Source organism: Balaenoptera physalus, assembly GCF_965194825.1.
Source record: "Balaenoptera physalus genome assembly, chromosome: 10".
Classification (NCBI taxonomy): Eukaryota; Metazoa; Chordata; class Mammalia; order Artiodactyla; family Balaenopteridae; genus Balaenoptera; species Balaenoptera physalus.
The window spans coordinates 42,479,679-42,500,569 of record NC_138889.1 but is presented as its reverse complement, the minus strand read 5'-3'; the positions used below and the strand labels follow the sequence as shown (position 1 = coordinate 42,500,569).

General features: G+C 38.2%; 2 protein-coding genes across 7 annotated transcripts in view; one reads left to right on the top strand and one right to left on the bottom strand.

The window, feature by feature from the left end:
• Positions 1 to 6,533, bottom strand: part of MRE11 (MRE11 homolog, double strand break repair nuclease) — a 71,914-nt gene extending 65,381 nt beyond the window's left edge. For 4 of the 5 annotated variants that reach the window (XM_082409916.1, XM_082409918.1, XM_082409919.1 and 1 more), the window contains exons 1-2: positions 6,411 to 6,533; positions 5,568 to 5,685 (exon numbers count right to left, since the gene is read on the bottom strand). In XM_082409916.1, coding sequence (XP_082266042.1) covers positions 5,568 to 5,685; positions 6,411 to 6,532 — 240 coding nt within the window. In that variant the 5' untranslated portion in view covers position 6,533. Of the gene's footprint in view, positions 1 to 2,962; positions 3,096 to 5,567; positions 5,686 to 6,410 lie in introns of all 5 variants that reach the window. The other variant, XM_082409917.1, reaches the window with a different exon arrangement.
• Positions 6,534 to 6,580: 47 nt separating this feature from the next.
• ANKRD49 (ankyrin repeat domain 49) lies at positions 6,581 to 20,836 on the top strand. 2 transcript variants are annotated; one of them, XM_082410076.1, is made up of 3 exons: positions 6,581 to 6,695; positions 9,176 to 9,530; positions 10,951 to 20,836. In XM_082410076.1, the coding sequence occupies exons 2-3, from the start codon at positions 9,273 to 9,275 to the stop codon at positions 11,410 to 11,412; spliced, it is 720 nt and encodes a 239-aa protein (XP_082266202.1). In that variant the 5' UTR covers positions 6,581 to 6,695; positions 9,176 to 9,272; the 3' UTR covers positions 11,413 to 20,836. The 2 variants fall into 2 exon arrangements, with proteins under 2 accessions (XP_082266202.1, XP_082266203.1); XM_082410077.1 differs by lacking the exon at positions 6,581 to 6,695 and adding an exon at positions 8,439 to 8,557.
• Positions 20,837 to 20,891: the final 55 nt, after the last annotated feature.

The window sequence follows — 20,891 nt, the reverse complement described above, 5'->3', positions numbered from 1 at the left end:
TTACCAGACGAAAAGAGTTCTGGAGATTGGTCACTCAACCATGCAAATGTGCTTAACACTACTCAACCGTACCCTTAAAAATGGTTAGGATGGGAAGTTTTATGGTATGCGTATTTTAACACAAGCAAAAAAAAATTTTTTATAATATTTTTAAAAACTGGTTTGTGACTCCAGGGATCACTGAGAACACAACTTGCTTCTGTGGTAGTCCTGCCCAAAGTGAATCTACTCATGAGGAAATGTCAGACATATCCAACTGAGGAATATTCTGCAAAAGTAACTACCCTGGACTCTTCAAAAATGTCAGGGTCATGAAAGACAAGGCAGACTGAGGAAACATCCCAGATTACAAGAGACTAAAGAGACATGACAACTAAATGGAAAATGTAATCCTGGATTGGGATCTAGACACCACTGACCTGCCCCCAAACTGCTATGACAGACTTTGTCGGGACAACTGGCGGCATCTTAGAATTACATAATCGTACTGAATCAACATAATTCCCTGGTTTTGATAAGTGCACTGTGGTTACTTATGTAATTTACTCTCAAATGGTTCAGAAAAAGTGTGTGTGTGTGTGTCTATGAAGAGAGAGGATAAATCAAATGTGGTATAAAGTGTAGGAAAATCTCGGTGAAGGGTAAGGAATTATTTGTATTATTCTTGCAATGTTTATGTAAGATTGATATTGTTTCAAAATTAAAAGTTAAAAAAAAAATAAAAAAAGATTCCAAAGAACTAGAGAGTAGAAATAAGAATGGTTAGATGGCACGGGCCCACAAAATAGAGGACTTAAAAATCGGGAAGAATTTAGATTTCAATAAGAAGAAATAATAAACACAAATGATGGGGGGAAGTAAACATGCATTTGGAAGTACCAGCATGGGGCTGTAGGTGGGAGGGGGCAGTTAAGATTAAAGGATGCAAGGAGGGGAAACAGGAGGAAATGGAAGGGAAGGAAAGGACAAGGTAAAGAAAAAAAAAAAGCTCGTGCTCAGGGAAAGAAATACTTCAGCACCTAAGAGTTAGAAAAGAAAGAACAGAGGATTCTCTGGCAGGAAACAGACCTTCTTTGACTGCAAATTTCTCTGCCCTCAGGGTAAAAGGAGACAGTCCTAGACATTCCCCCATTCATGAACACATTTATAAGAGTGCCTACTGCTTGCCAGATCCTTTCTAGGTACTAGGATACACATGAGCAAACAAAAAAGATTTTTCATTCTCATGGAGTTCACCTTCTAGTGGAGAAGATAATAAACACGTAAATAATTCAATAAATTATTTCAGATGGTGCTATAAAAAAAAATAAGAGTGTTTGGAGACATCAGGGAAGACCTCCCCAAAAAAGGTAAAACTTGAATTGAGAACTGAGAAGTCAATCCTGGCAAGATCAAGGTGCTCTGAGCAGGAAGAGAACCAGACATGCAGAGGTACCAGAGTAGAACAAACATCTCTGTATGGATGAAGCACAAACCAACCAGGCAGAGTGGAAGAAGATGAAGTCTCCCGGCAGGGGCCAGATCACACTGAACCTTGTAGTCTAATTTTTATTCTAGATTCAATGGAAGGCCACTTAGAAGATTATAAGCAGCAGAGTGACATGATCTGACATGATTTTTGTAGGTTCACTTTGGCTGCTATGCTGAATACTGTAGGGGGAAAGAATGGAAGTAAAAAAACCTAAGCGGAGCTACTTCAGTCCAGCAAAATATGACAAAAGTTTTGGACTAAGTTTACAGACATGAAGGTAGAAAACAGTAGAGAGGTTCCACTTGTGTACATTTGGGAATAAGAACCAAAGGACTTGCAGAAGAACTGAAGAGAACTCTGAGGAAAAGTCAAGGTTGAAGTTTGCAAGTCCCCAGAATTTATGTTTATTCCCCAGCTGTCTTTTGGGCTCGAGATGGACATTTCAACTGTTTGCTGGAATGTTTCCTTGAATGTCCTATCGGAATCTCCAACTCAAATGGTCTCAATCAGAATTCATCACCTTCCCACATAAAGAAGTATGTTATAAGGAAGTATGAAAATAAGGAAGAAATCTTCCTTATTTAAAAACTACTTCTATTATTGGTACCACCAACCACCCAAACATAATACACTCCAGAGTCACCGTCATCCCCTCCTCCCTCATCCCCACCCCCTACGACTGACTAACCAATCAAAGTATCCAAATCCTCTCTTTGTATTATCTCCTGCATTCACTTCCTCTTTTCCGTTCCATGGAACCACTTTGAAAAAGCCTCCAACTTATCTTGCCTTCATGCTGTACTCTGTTGCCAGAAGACTTTCTATTAAACTGGGTACAAACTCCTCAATCTGGTATTTGAAGCTCTTGATGCAGCTCAAACCACATTTCTAGTCTTTCAGCGCGCTTTCTAACACGCGACCTACCAGTGAGCCAAACAGCTGCTGTACCCCTAATGGACCAATCGTCTCACCTCTGTGCCCTTCCTACTGCTTCACGGGAGGTGTACACTCTCTTTGCTTTTCGCTCATTAAAAGCCTACCATCCTTCTAAGCCCAAGTTAAATGCCACTTCATTCACCTCATCTTGCTATCCTCATCTAAATGTGATCTCTTCTACCTCCAAACTCCCAGGAAATGCTGTTTATAATCTTATGGCTCTTGCATCTAAGCATTTTTGACATTTATCATATCTCACATACTGATTTGCTTGCTGCATGTTCTTTGAAAGCAGAAACTATGACAGTCATCTTTAGATTTCAAATAGAAACTGCCACAGGATACTGCACTCAGTAAACAATGTAAATATTTGTAAATTTTTACAGACTATTTACAAAAGTAGCTCCTACTTGAATTCAGGGAATAAAGAACACAAAATCTCCTTTGGGCTTTCAGCACATGGGCCTATAAAACAAACCTCTATCTTTAAAAGGAAAAAGAGCAGGTTGAGTAAGGGAACTTGGTAGAAATTGCAAAAATGCAAACTAAACTCACATCATTTTCCTGGGCAAGTCTTAAAATTTCATCAAGTGTTACAAACGTATCATTTCCTCTGACTGCATCTTTTTCCATATATCCCAGATGAATATCTGTTGCAACTAAGATTTTAAATGTATTTTCATCATCGCTGTATTAGAAAAGAAGAAGCACGTCAATATAATTCATTAAAAGGATGTTCAAGCAAACTGAAACCTAAATCTATAAAATAATAGCAGTTATGACGTAAAATCATTTTTCCAGCCCTAAACTAGGTCCAAAAATTTGAAGCATTCAACAGACCATTAACGTCACTGTTTTCTTACCACTAAGACAAAGCAGAACAAATGTACACACATTTTTAAAAGGTTCTGTAACTGCTTCAGAAATGTATAGCCTCATTACAGCCAGTTTCATAAACTGATGTGTAACCTGGATTTGAAAGCTTGGTTGTTTTCCTGCTCTGTTCCACAGCAAAAATGCAAGAGGATTTGATCCCAGTATCTAAACTTATTATTTATCTACTTTGCACTTTCCCAAGAAAATTACAGAATTAACTGGTTAATTTAAAAAGCCCTTCTCCTTACCTTATAAGTAGATTTTTATCCTAATAAACTAGTAACTTACATCCAGGGCCCTGAAGAGGCTTGCTCTCCATACAAAGTTAGTTTTTCATTAATGACTTTGGCCAAGTAACAAAACTAATTTACAATGCCATTTAAATTTGGTAGTATTCAAAAGTACTTTCATATGAAGTAGCAATATGATAGTTATTAATTCTCTCTTAAACTTAATATAACTTTTAATTGTCTTTAAAATATTTTGGTATCCCTGATCTCAACTCCCACATGTAAACAGGTTAAGTATTATTATCTCTGAAAAACTAGAAAGCTATACACAGAGAAATTAACTGATTTATCATGAAACAAAATGGTAGAAATGGAACTAAAACCCGGTATTAAAACTCAGGCTGTTTTCACAAAACCATACGAACTTCAAAAAAAATTTTATATATATCTCCAAAATTCAAATCTTTATACATAAGAGAATTTTCCAGAAAAGATTTCTCTTCAGAAACTTCAAAATGATATGCACAGTTCTGATTGCTATATACATACAGGTAAGTCAGAATACTTTCAAATCACATTACTACCCAGACTTTCATAGCAATTTGTAAGGTATTTTCCCTTGAGGTCTCTTACTTAAATATGAGAATTAATCTGAGAGTCATTTTTTAAAAAAATTTATTTATTTATTTTTGGCTGCATTGGGTCTTCGTTGCTGTGTGCCGGCTTTCTCTAGTTGCGGAGAGTGGGGTCTACTCTTCGTTGCGGTGCACGGGCTTCTCATTGCGGTGGCTTCTCTTGTTGCGGAGCACAGGATCTAGGCGCACGGGCTTCAGTAGTTGTGGCACGCGGGCTTAGTTGCTCGGTGGCATGTGGGATCTTCCCCAACCAGGGCTCAAACCCGTGACCCCTGCATTGGCAGGCGGATTCCTAACCACTGCGCCACCACCAGGGAAGCCCTCAGAGTCATTTGTAATCCAATTATACAAATGAAGAAATTGAGACAAAGTTTAGACGCTTGCTAATTTGTCCAAGGTTGCACAATACTAATTAAGAAATTAAGGGGACTTCCCTGGTAGTCCAGTGGTTAAGACTCTGCTCTCCCAATGCAGGGGGCCCGGCTTCAATCCCTGGTTGGGGAACTAAGACCGCACATGCCGCAACTAAGCCCGCATACCGGAACTACTACACCCACGCGCTCTAGAGCCCGCAACTAGAGAAGCCCGTGCACTGCAAGGAAGACCGGGTGCAGCGCTGCCTAGATAGATTAGATAGATAGATAGATAGATAGATAAAAAGAAATTAAAAGAAGGGTGAAAGATTCCAAGTTTGAAGCTTTTTCCACATAACTTTTTCTAGTCCTTTATTTTCATTTTAGTCAGATTCATTTCCAATTTATTCAGTACTAAAGCAATTTACTTCTTTTAAAATCTGCTTTAAAAGACTTGCATCAGGACCTCCCTGGTGGCTCAGTGGTTAAGAATCCACCTGCCAATGCAGGGGACACAGGTTTGATCCCTGATCCGGGAAGATCCCACATGCTGCGGAGCAACTAAGCCCGTGTGCCACAACTACTGAAGCCCGCGTGCCTAGAGCCCTGAGCTCTGCAACAAGAGAAGCCACCGCAATGAGAAGCCCGCACACCGCAACCCCGGTCGCCGCAAGTAGAGAAAGCCCACCGCAACAATGAAGACCCAACGCAGCCAAAAATAATTAATTAAGGAAAAAAAGACTTGCATTAGCTAGTAAGACTTAGTTCAAGTACATTTATAGCTTCAATAGTTTAAGACAAAACCTAAGAACATAAACTTATATAGCAATATGCCAACCTACTGCAAAACCCCAATCTATAGCTGCATATTATCTTTAGTTAATAAACACATAGTATGAATTGTTAACCATTCCAAATATTCTTTTTGATGACTAACACTTGTATTCAGAGGCAAGGTCTTTATTTACTCATAATTTATTAAATAAGTTTTCTTTTATGGTGATCATAGTTGATAGACTGTAGAAACCCAAAGCAACAAAGAAGACTTCGGAAGACAGGTGCTTACAGAGCATCTGCAGGACTCATTTCTATGATCAGTCCAGCTCCTCCAGGACCAGTTCTCTCTCCAAGTACCCCTGGGTCCTGTGCTCAAACACGTCAGAAAACTCACTCGATTCCAAATTCTAAAACAAAATTATATTATTCAAAACACATTTTTAAAAAGCAGACTGGCAATTTTGGAAGTGTCTCATTTTCAATTAAGCACTACTATACTTTTATTTTCAGAGCTTAAAAAAAAAAAAACATATCTCCAGTGACACTCTAGTTTCACCGTTATGATTAAGCTCCTCTCCTGTTTCCCTTTCCATGCCCCATGGGAAGCTAATGTTTGTTAAATGAATGGGCAAAAAGGGTCACACCCAATAGTTCTGGTTTAGCACACCAACTCTGGATGTGCAGAAATGTTTAAGTTGCATGCATGGGCTACTCTGGAGCATGAGGCGACCCCGTATCTCCTGCTTAAACACAAAATTTTTTTTTAAAGGCATGGGCTTGTTTTGAAAAGACAGGGGGTCCACGTTTAAAGGTAGTGTAAATAAGCAGAAACACGTGGTTCAAGGAAAATGGCCAGGATCTTTGGGGAGGAGTGGCTGCCACCGCGGAACGACCCCTCCCACGTCCGGATTCCTGGTTCGGTGTGGATTCTAAGCCTCAGCAGCCCCGCACCACCGGACCCTCAGAAACCAGAACGCGGAAACCTCCCAGGCTCCTCCCGAGCCTACTCGGCCCAGAGTCAATCCTCTCTGGGCTTCCGCCCGAGATCCTGCAGATACAGAAAGCGACTCCTAAACTACCCCACATCTGGACTCTCCAAAGCCCCACCCTGGGACCCGAGGCTGTCTTTTACCCGGAAAGAAGGACGGAGATTCCTGAGAAGAAAAGCAACAGCACCGCCTGAGAAGCCGCTCGACCGTAAACCTGAATTAAGCGGGAGAGGAAAAAGCACCTCCTTCTCTCGCGATACCTCATTAATGACGTAGGCGCTTCAACTCCTCTCATTGGCTGCCGACTGCCGTAAGGTAGCAGGAAAAGTTGCAGCGAGGACCCGCCCCCATACAGGAGCCAATCCTGAGTAGCCCGGGGGACGAACCCCGGAAGCGAGCTTCCCGGCGGCGATTTTCCACTCTCTAAGGTGGGTAGGTCTTTCTCGTCCGGGGCCACGCTTCCTGGTCGCCTGGCGCCACCTAAGAACTCCTGGGCTCAAAGGGGCGGGTCCCCTGTCGACCCATGAATCGGGCCGCGTGGTGGGTCCTAAGTAGGGCTGGAGCGGCTTCTTCGCTCGTAGAAGTTCGGAAGGCCGCAGACGCGACTCCCGGGCCTGTGAAGTGACCAGCCGGTGCTGGAGGGCCGGGACTGGTGGTCTTCTCCCTCACCTCCACTCCCCAGAGACTGAGCATTCGGACTCCAGTTTACAATCCTTTCCCTGCGTCCCCTTATTGTCTGCCTGGATCCCGGGTTGAGCACATCTGCATTGCTTTGTGCTGACAGCAGTAAAATAGAGTGCATTAAAAAACAATGTGAAACTTTTGAATTAGAAAATTTGGGCTTTTAGTTCCATTGAAAGTTGTTTTAATCTATCTGAACCTCAGCGCCTTCACCTGTAAAATGGGGTTTACGGCCCCACCTGTCACTGAGTTGTTAAGAGTTTACATAGTTTAGATCTCTTATGGAATGTGGTCTTTAAAAAACATACCCTAGTTCTTGGTAGAGTATCACCAAGTAGGTATCTTGATCGGCTTTTTAAGTCCTGAATCAGGGAGATGCACCTGGGGTTGACTTTTTAAATTAAATCCATTAAGAAATTTTTATATGTAATTTATTTTACCTGGAACAGTAAATTTAAATTATAAAAAGAGAGTTTTTATGAAAAGGAAAGGGGGGTTATAAGATCTGTGCTATAATGTTACTGTTTTTGATACAAATGACAAATGAACTATATAGTATTTACTGGTATTTATTTAATAAAGTGTTTAATGAGTAGATTTGTGATCACTTTTGTATTGCAAGGTTCAGAGAATAGTTTGAGAAAAGTGAAAATATTAGAACATAAAGCCTTTCTGATAGGGTCTCTCGATTGACTCTGTAAAGTTGGACAGTCTTTGGAAATCCTTTAGTACAATCCTTTCATTGTGCAACAAAGTAACAGGTCCAGAGAAGGTACTGGTCATGAGTGATAAATTTAAACTTGACTTTAATGTTCTTGGCAGTAGTAATAAAATCTAATGATGCATTAGGATTGTATCAATTAAAACTCGTGAAAATTAGGTAGAAAGAAATCAGTATCTTAGGGGTACATGACTAACTCTCAAATTTCTCAGAATCCATTCCAAGCAAAATCAAGTGATAGGGCTTTAATTCTGTTTAATTCTACAAATATTTCTTAATGTTTGCTGTATATAAGTGGGACATAAATGTAAGTTAAATATAGTCCCTATCTTTAAGCTTACAATCTTTTAAGAGACTAAAACAAGAACAAAATTAGTGGTGAAATAAAACAGTATGTAGCACACAAAAAAGTAGAAACTAGAGACAGATCTAATTTGGAGGCTCAAGAAAGACTTAATGAAGGAGGCAACATCTGAGAAGAGTCATGAAAGACTGATAAGATGTCAACAAATATAGTTGGGAAGCTGAGAAATATTTTTAAAATATCTATTATTCTCATTTTGTTTAATTGGTTAAAGTTTAATATGCTGCATAACTCTTTAAGCTGATATTGGTTTATAAATTATTATGGCAGCCTAGCAGAATAAATATCATTTCCTTCAGGAAGCCTTCTCTACTCCCTGAGGACTGGGTTAATTATGATCTTCCTGTATATTCATCATATCTAGATATGGTCTTATCATAGTACTTAAACACTGTCTTTGCAAATCTCCCTGACGAGACAGGAAGCTTCTTGAGGTCAAGACATGGATCTTGTTCATTATTGAATCCCAGTACCCAGAGACTGGCACATACCAGGCGTTCTATTCATCTTTGTTGAATGAAGGAGTAAATGACAGCCAAAGTTCTGTTTCAAAACAAGAAGCCAACTAAGAACTATAGTTGTCTGTCAATGAATAGGGCTACTTTTTAAAGCAGTGAATTTTCCTAAGCCTGTAATTGTTAAAGTAGAAATAGGTTGATTATTACAGATGTCATGATAAAGATATCTGCATTGGTGAGAGATTGGGACACATGTCCTTTGGGGGCTCTTCCATCTCTAAGAATCTCTGAGTCTTGGAAGTAGTTTTTTTAGGAACTACAAATTTTTGCTCCTGCTTTATAGCTTCTGTGTGTCTAGTCTATAAAAATCATGAATGTGCTTATCTTTATTAGTTATAATTTCAAAGCTTCAAGCATTCATCACTGTTAGCATAATACAATATAGTATGTGAATCAATAGATTCAAAATAAATAGTTATAACCACTGACTTAGTAGAAAAAACAATATTAAAAATAAAGATAACTGAAATCTGTCAGTTCCAATATTTAATGAATGTGAAGGGTATTAATAAACACCAAAAAAGTTTAGGCAGGGTTTATTTGTGTATATTTGCAAGACTTATCTATGCTATTGATAAAGCCTCAATAACCATTTTGCTCCTAATTTTTGTGTTTGTGTTTCAGATCGTGATGAATAAAATAAAGCAGACATAATTCATCTCTGGAAAGATTATTTATACTCTGGCATTTGAAATGCTTTGTATTTAGAATAGTAGTAAAAATGGAAAAAGAGAAAGTAAATGATGATGGAAAACCAGACCCAGAGAACTCCTTGGACTTTTCTGAACACTTTAACCAACTTGAATTATTAGAAACACATGGACACCTTATTCCCACTGGCACCCAAAGTCTCTGGGTAGGGAATTCTGATGAAGATGAAGAGCAAGATGAAAAAACTGAAGAGTGGTATCAATTGCAAGAAAAAAAAATGGAAAAAGATCCAAGCAAATTGCTTCTTTGGGCTGCTGAAAAAAATCGGGTAAAAAAAAAAAAAAAAAAAAGAACAGTTACAGAAGAAACCTTAATTTAGTAGGAAAAGTATTAGATTGGAAGCCAGAAGACCTGTCCTGAATCTCGCTTTGGTCTGTAACTTTGGGCAAATCCTACTGTTTCTGCACCTCTATTTTCTTATCTGTAAAAATGGCCACCATAACACCTGCCTCTTTCATACAAGGTTTTATGCAGAGGCCATGTAGGTGAAAACACATAGTAAGCTACAAAGTGTCATATAGGTATTCTGGGGCGCTTTAAGAATAATTAACTATAAAGAGAGCAAGCAATCATCTATATTTTTAAATCATTCATATTAAGTCATTAGGATCATCCTAAAGACAAGTATCATTTAGTAAAGAGAGGATGGGAATTAACATTTATTAAATACCAACTATACCATGTGCCTTACTACATTGTTGATTTAATCCTGATATATCCCTATAAGATATGTCATATTCTTCCCTTTTACAGATTAAGAAGTTGAGATTCAGGAACATTAATTTGCCCAGGATTGTCCAAGTAGGATGACCCTGCTTAACAGCCAAAGTCTGTTCTTCCCACTTAGCCACTTGTATCTTGTTTTACTAAGTTCCCCCATGTCTGTATTAATAAACTTATAACTTAAATGGTCTTACATTTTTGGATAACTTTTTAAGCCAAGAGCAGACTGCATCCCACCAGAGGTCCTCAGACCAAACTGAAAATCACTTCCTGAAAACATGTATCTGAGGTTGTTTTAGTTAGAAGGAATTGAGCTCCTTAATCTCGACTTCCTTGTTACCATTGTATTCTACTGTTAAAAGAAGTTGTTTTTTTTTTTAATTGGAGTGTAGTTGATTTACAACGTTGTGTTGGTTTCAGATGTACAGCAAAGTGATTCAGTTATACATATACATATATTCATTCTTTTTTAGATTCTTTTCTCATTTAGGTTATCACAGAATATTGAGTAGAGTTCCCTGTGCTATACAGTAGGTATTTTTTAAAGTTTTATACAGTATGTATATTGGTGTGATAATCCTACTATAGAAAGATCAGTCTGTTCCATTACTATGTTTTCTTCGCAGATGAAATATAAAATATTTATACAGTTCTAGCCTGTATTATTCATCTAGGACTATAGCTTTTATACAATAACCCTTCATTGGACCAGGAATAAATGTATGGTTTGGTATTCAGAGAAACATGTTCTTAGAATCAACAGTTTATGGTTAACACTGACTTGTTCATTGTTAAATCAGTTCCCCCCGCAAAAAAAAAAATCTTATTTTTTTATTTTACAGTCATCTGCTAACAAGGAAGTTTTTATTTAACTTAATTAAATCTAACACCACTAGACGGTTTAATTTTCTTTGCTTATTGTTTCATTTCGAGTTGGGTTTGTAAAAGATCTGTCTTCTTCTCAGCTGACCACAGTGCGAAGACTGCTTTCAGAAAAGGCCACCCACGTGAACACTCGAGATGAAGATGGGTACACCCCGCTCCATCGAGCAGCCTACAGCGGGCACTTAGACGTGGTCCGGGAGCTGATTGCACACAGGGCGGATGTTCGTGCGGTGACTGTGGATGGCTGGACACCCCTGCACAGTGCCTGTAAGTGGAATAACACCAGAGTGGCTTCTTTCTTACTGCAGCATGATGCAGATATCAACGCCCAAACAAAAGGCCTCTTGACCCCCTTACATCTTGCTGCTGGGAACAGAGACAGCAAAGATACCCTTGAACTCCTCCTGATGAACCGCTACATCAAAGCAGGTCTGAAGAACAACCTGGAGGAAACTGCATTTGACATCGCCAGGAGGACAAGCATCTATCACTACCTCTTTGAAATTGTGGAAGGCTGCACAAATTCTTCACCTCAGTCTTAATGGTTCTAATAATTTTCTTAAGTTTCTAAGTCCCAGTGCCTCCTTTAGTGTGAGATGTGAAATGTCCCCATCATACAAAGTTGACATCAAAAGTCTTACGACAGTAATTCAGTGGTACTCACGATAATATCCTTCCAAGTGAATTGCCTGACCTTGATGTCAAAATGTATTTGAAAGTTAATTGGATATATCTTTAATGATTTCCGTGGTGTTTGTGATTTTTATCAAATCATTTTAACTTAACCTATACTGAAAAACTTGTCACAAGTTGTACAGAAAACTAATGATATTTTTGGTGCTGATCCAAGAGAAATGTATTTTTAAATATTCCCCCATCCTAGATCTTTGTGCAGTATTTAGTATATTAATGTGTATTTTTATAAGGTCAGGTAACTCAGAATTTCATTTAAAAGTCTTAATATACTGGTGCAGTTCAGCTGTCTTCTCTGCATCACCATAGCCATTTGCTTTCATTGTAAACCGTAAGAATGAACATATTAGTGTCTTGAATCTTTGTAAATTAAAAAAAAAATCAAGACACCTAGATCTTTGTTTTCTAGAACCTAGGCCATTTTCAGGAAATAGCTAGGTGTTTAATCCACGAATTTTATATACTGCCCCCTCCTGCAATCCACACAATCCTGTGGACCATCCTACCTCACCCTGGTCAACCTGCATATTCCTTATGCTGCTGGTGAGTCAGCACGACCCTTCAGACATGCGCACAACTATACCTTGGTTCAGATCGTAACGTATCTGCTCTCCAGCTAGTTTTACCTCCCTGGTCCTGCTGAGCTGGGCACTGCTCATCTAGTCTCTCAAGTTCACAGGAAGTGTTCTTTTCCAGGGTCCCATTGTATACAAGCCACACAAAGACAAAGTGACAGGGAAAAGGAATTCTAAGAATGAGGGGATGATGATTATATTGGGGTGAGAACACAAAGTGGCTCAGGCCTTTTTTAAAAGCCACATTGTGGATAGTGACAAAAGCATAAATATAAATATTCCAAAAAAAAAAATAAAAGTTTGAACAACCAACATAAGCATGAATTCTTTTTTTACCTGTGTATCTTCCTTGGATCCATAACATATTTATTCATCCAGCGTACATTGATTTATCAGGTACTCTCTCCATCTCGCCAGTAGCAGTTTCCTGTTGACTACATAACCCCTCTGTGACTAAAACAAAGGGGTTTTCTCTTAACTTCTTCACACCAGAACTAACACACTGGGCAAAGGGAACTAAACCAATGGCCGTTTTCTTCGGTTATATTTTTTAAATGTCCGCCAAGGTTTGTCTGCTTTGACTTAGCCCATGTGACCCAGTCACCTTAGACTAAGTAATGATGTTATTTAATCAGATATGTGTGGCAATTTTTAGGTTAGAACAAAATTGGATCATCTCAGAAAAGTTAAAGATAACATATGAACTGAATCTTTGTGACAAACAGTATCTTAAGACTTAGGAGTGCTTCAATTATTTTGTGATCTCTGGCTAGGAGATGCCTCCATTTCAGAGTATCAATATCAATATCTTCGATATCAGGGTTTTGGCAGAAAGTGAGAGGTTGCTTTCTGTTTAATCTGCCCTAATTTAGTGATACCAAATGACAAGGTACAGCTGGTAGACAGTGACAGTAGAATAAGACCCCAACTACCCCCTTAGACTGCTAAACTAGGCTGCCTAGTTATGTGAAAGTCACAGATCCCATGGCTTCTTTCTTACTTGGGAATGAGTTGCATCCATGATTTTATGTAAGTTTTCCCTTTGAGTATGGCTCCAAAGGAGCTGCTTTGTTTCTGAGAAGCTGAGATGTGACTTCTCCCTTTTTTTTCAGGCTTCAACACTCAGCCAGTGCTAGGAAGCAAATTCTCCATATTAGAGAAATCCCTTCCATCCCTGAGGGCAGATTTTGTATTGTTTGCTTCCTTTATACTTTCCTTAGTGTTTTTTTAAATTTCATTTTTTAATTATTTTTTTCTTTTTTAATTGAAGTGTAGTTGACATACAATTTTATATGTTTCAGGTGTATAACAAAGCGATTTGATACTCTTCTTAGTATTTAGTAGACTCCTCTGTCCACAGAAGACATGCACTAATCATGCTTTTGACTACTCAGTGGACCCTTGAACAACACTGGTTTGAACTGCGTGGGTACACTTAAAGGCAGTACTACACAACCCATGCAGTTGGTTCCGCAAATGCAGAACCACAGATATGGGGGCCGATGATAAAGTTTGGTTTTTGATTGCGTGGAGGGTCAGCACCCCTAACCTTTGTTTTTAAGGGTCAACGGTATTACCTGTGCTTTCCAGTCTTCTTTAAGAAGGCTGAATAGCTATGTGTGCAAACAAAATTTTCTCTAGTCTTGAGTTTATCCAAAGACTTTTAAAAAAAATAAAATCCATGTTTTTCATAACTAAAGTTTAATTGTGATTAACTTGTATGCTTGAGGAAGAGGTGACTTTTTTGTCATTGTTCAAGGGACACATCATAATCCATAGGCCCACAGTGAAGTTAGCTGGCTTTGCTTTTATAAATCTTAAATATGCTTCTCCAGGGAGCTTTCTGGCTCACAACCTAACACATTGATGGGACTTCTTAGCGTTTTTATACTATAGATGTGACAGCATCCATTTATTTCTGTTCATTGGCATCTATTATTACATCCACCACTGTGCTAGAAAATCATGACCGAAAGAGGCCCAGAGAAGTAACACTTGCTCTGAGACTTATGGCCCAAACCAAAATGAAACCTCTGTATCAATTCTCCGTTCCTGATGAATACATATGCCATCTTCACCCTACCTAAAATGGCTCTAGGAATTTATGAGCTGCTTTGGCTCTGAGAGGTACCAGCCATGATGGCATCATTGATGGCTTTACTGTAATTAGTTACCATGGGATACTCTAGTCCCTCCGTAGGATGACCAGATGACCACTCAACTTGTGCAATATGAAGGGCATTCTCTAAAGGGAATTTAAAATCTATGTTTGCTAAGTTCTAAAGGCAGTAAACTAAGAAAGATTGAATTAGCCTATTAATGTTCTAAATTCCTGAAAATTTCCCTTTGAAATCCTACAATTTCACTTCTGGGAACCTAAGTGGAAATTATCTAGATCAGTGCTATCACGTAGAAACATAATGTGAGCCACATATGTAATGTTAAGTTTTTTTCTAGTAGCCACATTAAAATGAAAACAGATGAAATTAATTTTAATAATACATATTATTTAATACATCCAAAATATTCCAACATGACATAAATATTTTAAAAATTGAGAGATTTTACCTTTTTTTGTAGTAAGTCTTCAAAATCATGTGTATTTTACAGCACATCTCAATTCAGACTAGCCCCATTTGACTAGTGGCTACTCTGTTGAACAGTGCAGGTCTAGAGGCCTGAAATATTCCCTGAAGACAAACCAGAATGGTTAAGAGGAGGAGCAGGGAACTTTGAGGCAGATAAATCTGGGTGCAAATCATGATTGCCGCCTATGTGTGCCTTTTGGTAAATAACTTCAGTTTTCTCACGTGTAAGATGGAGATAGTATCTATCTTTTTACAATTTTGTAAGGAATAAATGAGATGTAATGTGGATAGGCTACCTATCCACATTACATCTCAGGTACTCAAAGAATTCAGGCACTCAAAAAATGCTGTTGAGTGGCTCCTTTCTCCAGCATTTCAAGCAGAAATGCCCTTCCTATTTTAGGTATTTGGATCCTTGAAGATCCCAAAGCTCTCCCTTTATATTCCTATAGTCCTCTCTCATGACTTTTTAGTAAAATATGCAGCAGGGAGCTTCTTTCAAGAATCCAAACACTTCCACTCCTAGAAAAAATGCCTACCCCATCTTCAAAGACCTTGTGAGGTGTCAAAGGTCTCCAACAGAAGAAAAGTTCAAGGAATAAGCAAAATAAAGCAAAAGAATTTCAGCAGATAATTACAAGGACTTGAAGGAAATGAGATTCTGACAGAAAATGTATTTCCATTGTGAACCCAGGGCCTTGAAACTCAATGTTTTACTGCTCATTCTGTGTGCGGCTTCTTGGTACTTACCAAATGAGTGGCTCTTTAAATTCATGCCTAATTTTTTTCCCTTTTCAGGATGGGTTTTGTAATGCTGAGCAAATGGAACAAAAATATAAAAACACTCATATTTGCTTTATCACTATAATTATTCAATTGAAACTCAGGAACATCTAATAGTGGTCACCATGAATTTAATGACATGGCCCCATCTGCCAGTGGATCTCAGAGTTGCAGAAATTTGTAGGCCTGAAAATGTGCTTAATGAAAGAAATAGCTTATAAAATCTAAAAGCAAACTACTACCTAATTTGTTTTGTCCCTTCCCTTTCTATTATAATATATTCAACATTTCATCTCTGCTAGACAGTACTTGAAAATTAGGAAAACATCATTGGAGAATTAATGTGAGTTCATAAGATGCACTGTCTCCTGTGTAGTCATTGGAGTTCCTTTTCCAGACACAGCTGCTTAAACAAGGCAATTTTTAGCAATTAAAAAAAAAAAAAAAGGTGAGCCTGCCATTATTAAAAAATCAGGTGTCTATAAGGTTTTTCTAAACCCAAATATAATAACTCATGAAGAAAATATATCCCAATTAAAGGAACCAAATCTAGGAGCAAGAAATAGCCCTGCTGTAAAAATATTAAGATTTAATATACGAATCAGATCCTTCATGACACGTACTAGAAAAAGCACTCGAGTTCAGATTTGCTTCCATGTGCTTTTGTGTATTTCTTATTTGAAGATATGCAAAGCTTTCAAGAAGAATCAAAAGGAAGAAAAGGGTATTAGGATCCTTTCATCCATTCTTTGATTTCAGTCTGCACCCTTGGACAATGAAGTGGTTCTGGAGTCCATCTAGAAAAGTAATTGTGTGTCACGGTTCCTCACTCTATTGACATTGGGGCCAGATAATTCTGTGCTTTGGGGGGCATCCTGTGTATTATCCGGTGTTTAGCAGCATTCTTGGCTCTACTCACTAGATGACAGCAGCACCTCCCCCTCCCTCTCCCCCTCCCCCCTTCCCAGTTGTGACCATCGAAAATGTCTCCAGACATTGCCAAGTGTTTCCTGCTGTATGTCATCAGAAGTCTCTAAGGCAGGAGATTTCAGAATTTGGCTAGTCACAGAGCTGTTTTATTAGCATACAGGTAAATTTTATTCATATTGTGTGTTTTCCTTAGATTTTGTTTAGGCATTCCAAATATTCATCAGCGTACATTCAAAAATTAGATAATCGTTGATTCTATTTGAAATGTTTAGTATTTTGTTAATGAGATCTTTCAAACACTTTCAAAAATTGGGCTAAAACATACAATTAGAAAAAGAGAACTCTTTCATACTGAGTTTCATGTGTCAGAAAAACTCACTCCTGTTCCCAGATTTGGCCTCTAGGAAATTTATCCCTTAACTGAGATGAGAAATTCTAGAGAATTTAGAGAAATTCTAACTTCTGGATATTAAGGGAGATCATAACCAAAGCCTGATTTTTAATAGGTTGCACCATTATAAATGTAAAATTTTTATTGCATTCTTGGGTAAAATGCAATGAAATTGATGCACAATCTTTTCCCATCTAAAAGAAATTGTGTTAAGAGAAGCCAACCTCCTCTGTAGAGAAGAGGGAAATGGGTAGGGAGCTGGCAGCTTCCAAGTGTCAATAACTGTGGAAACAGAAGACAGTCTCTTAATATCATTACCAATCTAGAACTCTTTTAGTTTGTTATTAAATATAAAAATCATGCAGTATAATTTATTTTGGCTATTGTTGGAGGAGGTCATCGAGAGGATGTGGACCCGGGCAGTGAAACTCTTCACCCCCTCTCTTGTCCTTGGAATGTATGTTCTTCCTACTGTTCCCACCATAGGAGCCCTTTCAAGGACGTGACCTTGAGAGAGCAATGTGTTGTTGAGACCATCTGGACTGAATACATGACTGAACCCAGTTAAGGCCTCTATGTAGAATTTTAAGATTCTGGCAAGCAGGTATGGAGATCTATTCATCTTGCAACCTCCATAGACAAGCTTCCTATATAAGTTCCCTTGCTTATTAAACCTGCCACCTATTGAGCTGGAGCTGTCTGCCTCTTTCTTTGGTCTCTCCTCATCCTCCATGCGTGGGGGCCAATCTTAGATTTCGCCCAGGAAACTCGTGAGATCGCGAACCAACAGAGATGACTTTCACTTTAAAAATGAATCCCAAGGTAAAATATATCAAAGTCATAATGTAAAAAAAAAAAAAATTCTGTATCTGTTTATCAGCCTTCCCCAGTCATTTTTTATGTAATGCACAAATGGAATAGTCTCATCTGATCTTCTTTATGAAAGTTTTTATATATCCAAAATGTGCTACCCTGAACCACTGTGATAATAGCTAACACCTGTTTATTGGGTGCCAGCTGTGCTGTAGATGCGCACATACATTATCTCAGGTGAGCTTCACAGTAACCCTATGATATAAGATGTCATTGTATAAACAGGAAAGTGGGCTTATGGAGGTTAATTGTCATGCAGTCAGTGAGAGTGGGAGATAACTTTCAAACCTGTCTTTGTGATTCCACCACCTTTGATCCGATATCTATTTGTAAAGTTGATTAAAGAAGACATTGCTTGGTGCACATTTAGTTTATTTTCTTTGAACTGTTTCCAGAAAGCTTTGTTCAAATGTTATAGATTTTCACCTATGAATGTTAATATCCAGGTAACACCAGTTAGGCTATCAAATAATCATAACAACAAAAGTTCCATTTTCTTTAATATTATTTTTATGTAGTTTATTTATTGTAGTGTTTGAGGACACAGAAATCACTGTCATTAGGAGGAAGTTGCATTTTGTGGCATGAAAACATAAATAGGCAAAAATTCCATTAGTTGAAAATCATAAGAGCCAAAGCTTGATAGGTGGCAGGTATATGTGCTGCGGAAACGAGCAAACAGCCAAAGCAATTAAAAAAAAAAAGTTGGGGGATTTATACAACCTAATTTCAAAATTATAAAAAGCAGGGACTTCCCTGGCAGTCCAGTGGTTAAGACTCTGAGCTTCCACTGCAGGGGGCACCCGTTTGATCCCTGGTTGGGGAACTAAGATCCCTCATGCCGCGCAGCACGGCCAAAAAAAAAAAGTTATGAAAGAGCAGTATCAAGACAGTATGGTATTGGTGGATAGAAATATAGAACAATAGAACAGAGTCTAGAAATAGATCCAGATATACACTAATCACTTGATTTTTGACAAAGATTCTGAGGAATGCAATGGGAAGTTCTCTTAAAGAATTAGTGCTGGAAAAACTGAATAGCCATTTGGGCAAAAAATTAACTAATTTATATACCTCAGAGCAGTGGTTGCCTGGTGAGAGACAGAAGTTTGATTGCAAAGGGTCAGGAAGAGTCTCTTGAAAGTGGTGGAAATGTTCTGTATCTTGATTGTGGTGGTGGTTTTGCAGGTATATAAAGCTGTCCAAAGTCGTTGAATTCTATACTTTAAATGGAATGCAGGTTTTTTAAATTAATTTTTTGGGGGGCTGCATTGGGTCTTCATTGCTGCAAGCAGGGACTACTCTTTGTTGCGGTGCATGGGCTTCTCACTGCGGTGGCTTCTCTTGCTGCAGAGCACTGGCTCTAGGGGCGCGGGCTTCAGTAGTTGTGGCACACGGGCTCAGTAGTTGTGGCTCACGGGCTCTGGAGTGCAGGCTCAGTAGTTGTGGCGCACTGGCTTAGTTGCTCTGCGGCATGTGGGATCTTCCTGGACCAGGGCTTGAACCCATGTCCCCTGCACTGGCAGGCGGATTCTTAACCACTGCACCACCAGGGAAGTCCCTGGAATGCAGTTTTTATGCATAAGTTATACTTAAGGTTGATTTTTAAAAGTAGTCAGCCAGAGATGACTAATTTCATCCTTTTGTTATTTTCACTAGCAATGAGGAATATGAGGACCTCCTCCCCAAATTCTAGGGGTATATCTTCCTGGGGACCTGCAAAGTCTTATGAGTTATCCAAAAAATATACATTTCGCCAATTCACTGGAATTTTTAAAATTCCAAGCAAAAAGCCCTTTGTAATTGCAAGGAGAAGTTTCTCCATTAAATGATACAGTAGTAAACAAAATATTTGCCCTAAAATAATTAGTCTATTTGACAGCATTCAACAAATTTGAGAAGATGGTTTACTTAGAATAAGAAGGATTCTGTTGGCTTTTAAAATAATTTAGGTGAGGACTGTCAGAATCTAGAATAGCATACCAAAGTGTTTATAGCATCTACTTCTCTGAAGAATAAACAATAACCTTAAATATCCCATTGTTTATTTAATTGCCTTATTACTAAGCAGAAGAAAGACTGAGATGACTTCTGGAGACGTGTTTGATGTCTCTAGACTTAAATACAGAATGTAAAATTTATCCACTCAGATTTTTACTGATGTACCATTAAGTAACACAAAGTAATATATAAACTTTGGCAATATATTAAGTTTTATTTCTTTGATAAAAACTTCATGTTTTTACATTAAAAATAATTTTTAACTTATTACCAGCAAAATTTAGTCTCGGATTTTGCCTCCATCTAGTGGATATTTTGGTCTTTTTCATTTAACTAAAATGAAAAAGGATAAGCCACTATGTTTTTGTTGTTCATTTTTAGTTTTTTGGAATTAAAAAAAAAAAAGTGGTAACCACAATTCATGGATAAAACAGTACATTTTATACTTACTTTTATCAATATTTACTCCCAAGAAGATTTGAGATGGTGTATAATTAGTGGCATGCATGCACTAATTGGAAATAGAAAACCAAAAGCCATTTAGGAGAAAGAAGGAAATATACCACCTAAGTTAATAGAGTTACCACAATTAACAATTAAATTATCTCCAAGGTTTTTGGTATTGGAGATAAAAGAAAAACAATAATTGCATTATTCTTTATTATTTGATCAAACTAAACCACATTGGGTTTTTCTGAGTAAAAATATTTTCAGACTAATTTTTTCCTAACTAAAATATGCTTAATTTTTGTATAACTTTGTAGAAGTATAGCAAACCTCTACAAAAGTGGAGAAATCAATTAATTCTGCAGAGTGAACACATCCATTTTTTTTTAACATCTTTATTGGAGTATAATTGCTTTACAACGGCGTGTTAGTTTCTGCTGTATAACCAAGTAAATCAGCTATACATAAACATATATCCCCATATCTCCTCCCTCTTCATCTCCCTCCCACCCTCTCTATCCCACGCCTCTCGGTGGACACAAAGCACCGAGCTGATCTCCCTGTGCTATGTGGCTGCTTCCCACTAGCTATCTATTTTACATTTGGTAGTGTATATATGTCCATGTCACTCTCTCACTTCATCCTAGCTTACCCTTCCCCCTCCCCATATCCTCAAGTCCGTTCTCTATGTCTGTGTCTTTATTCCTGTACTGACACTAGGTTCTTCATTCAGAACCCCC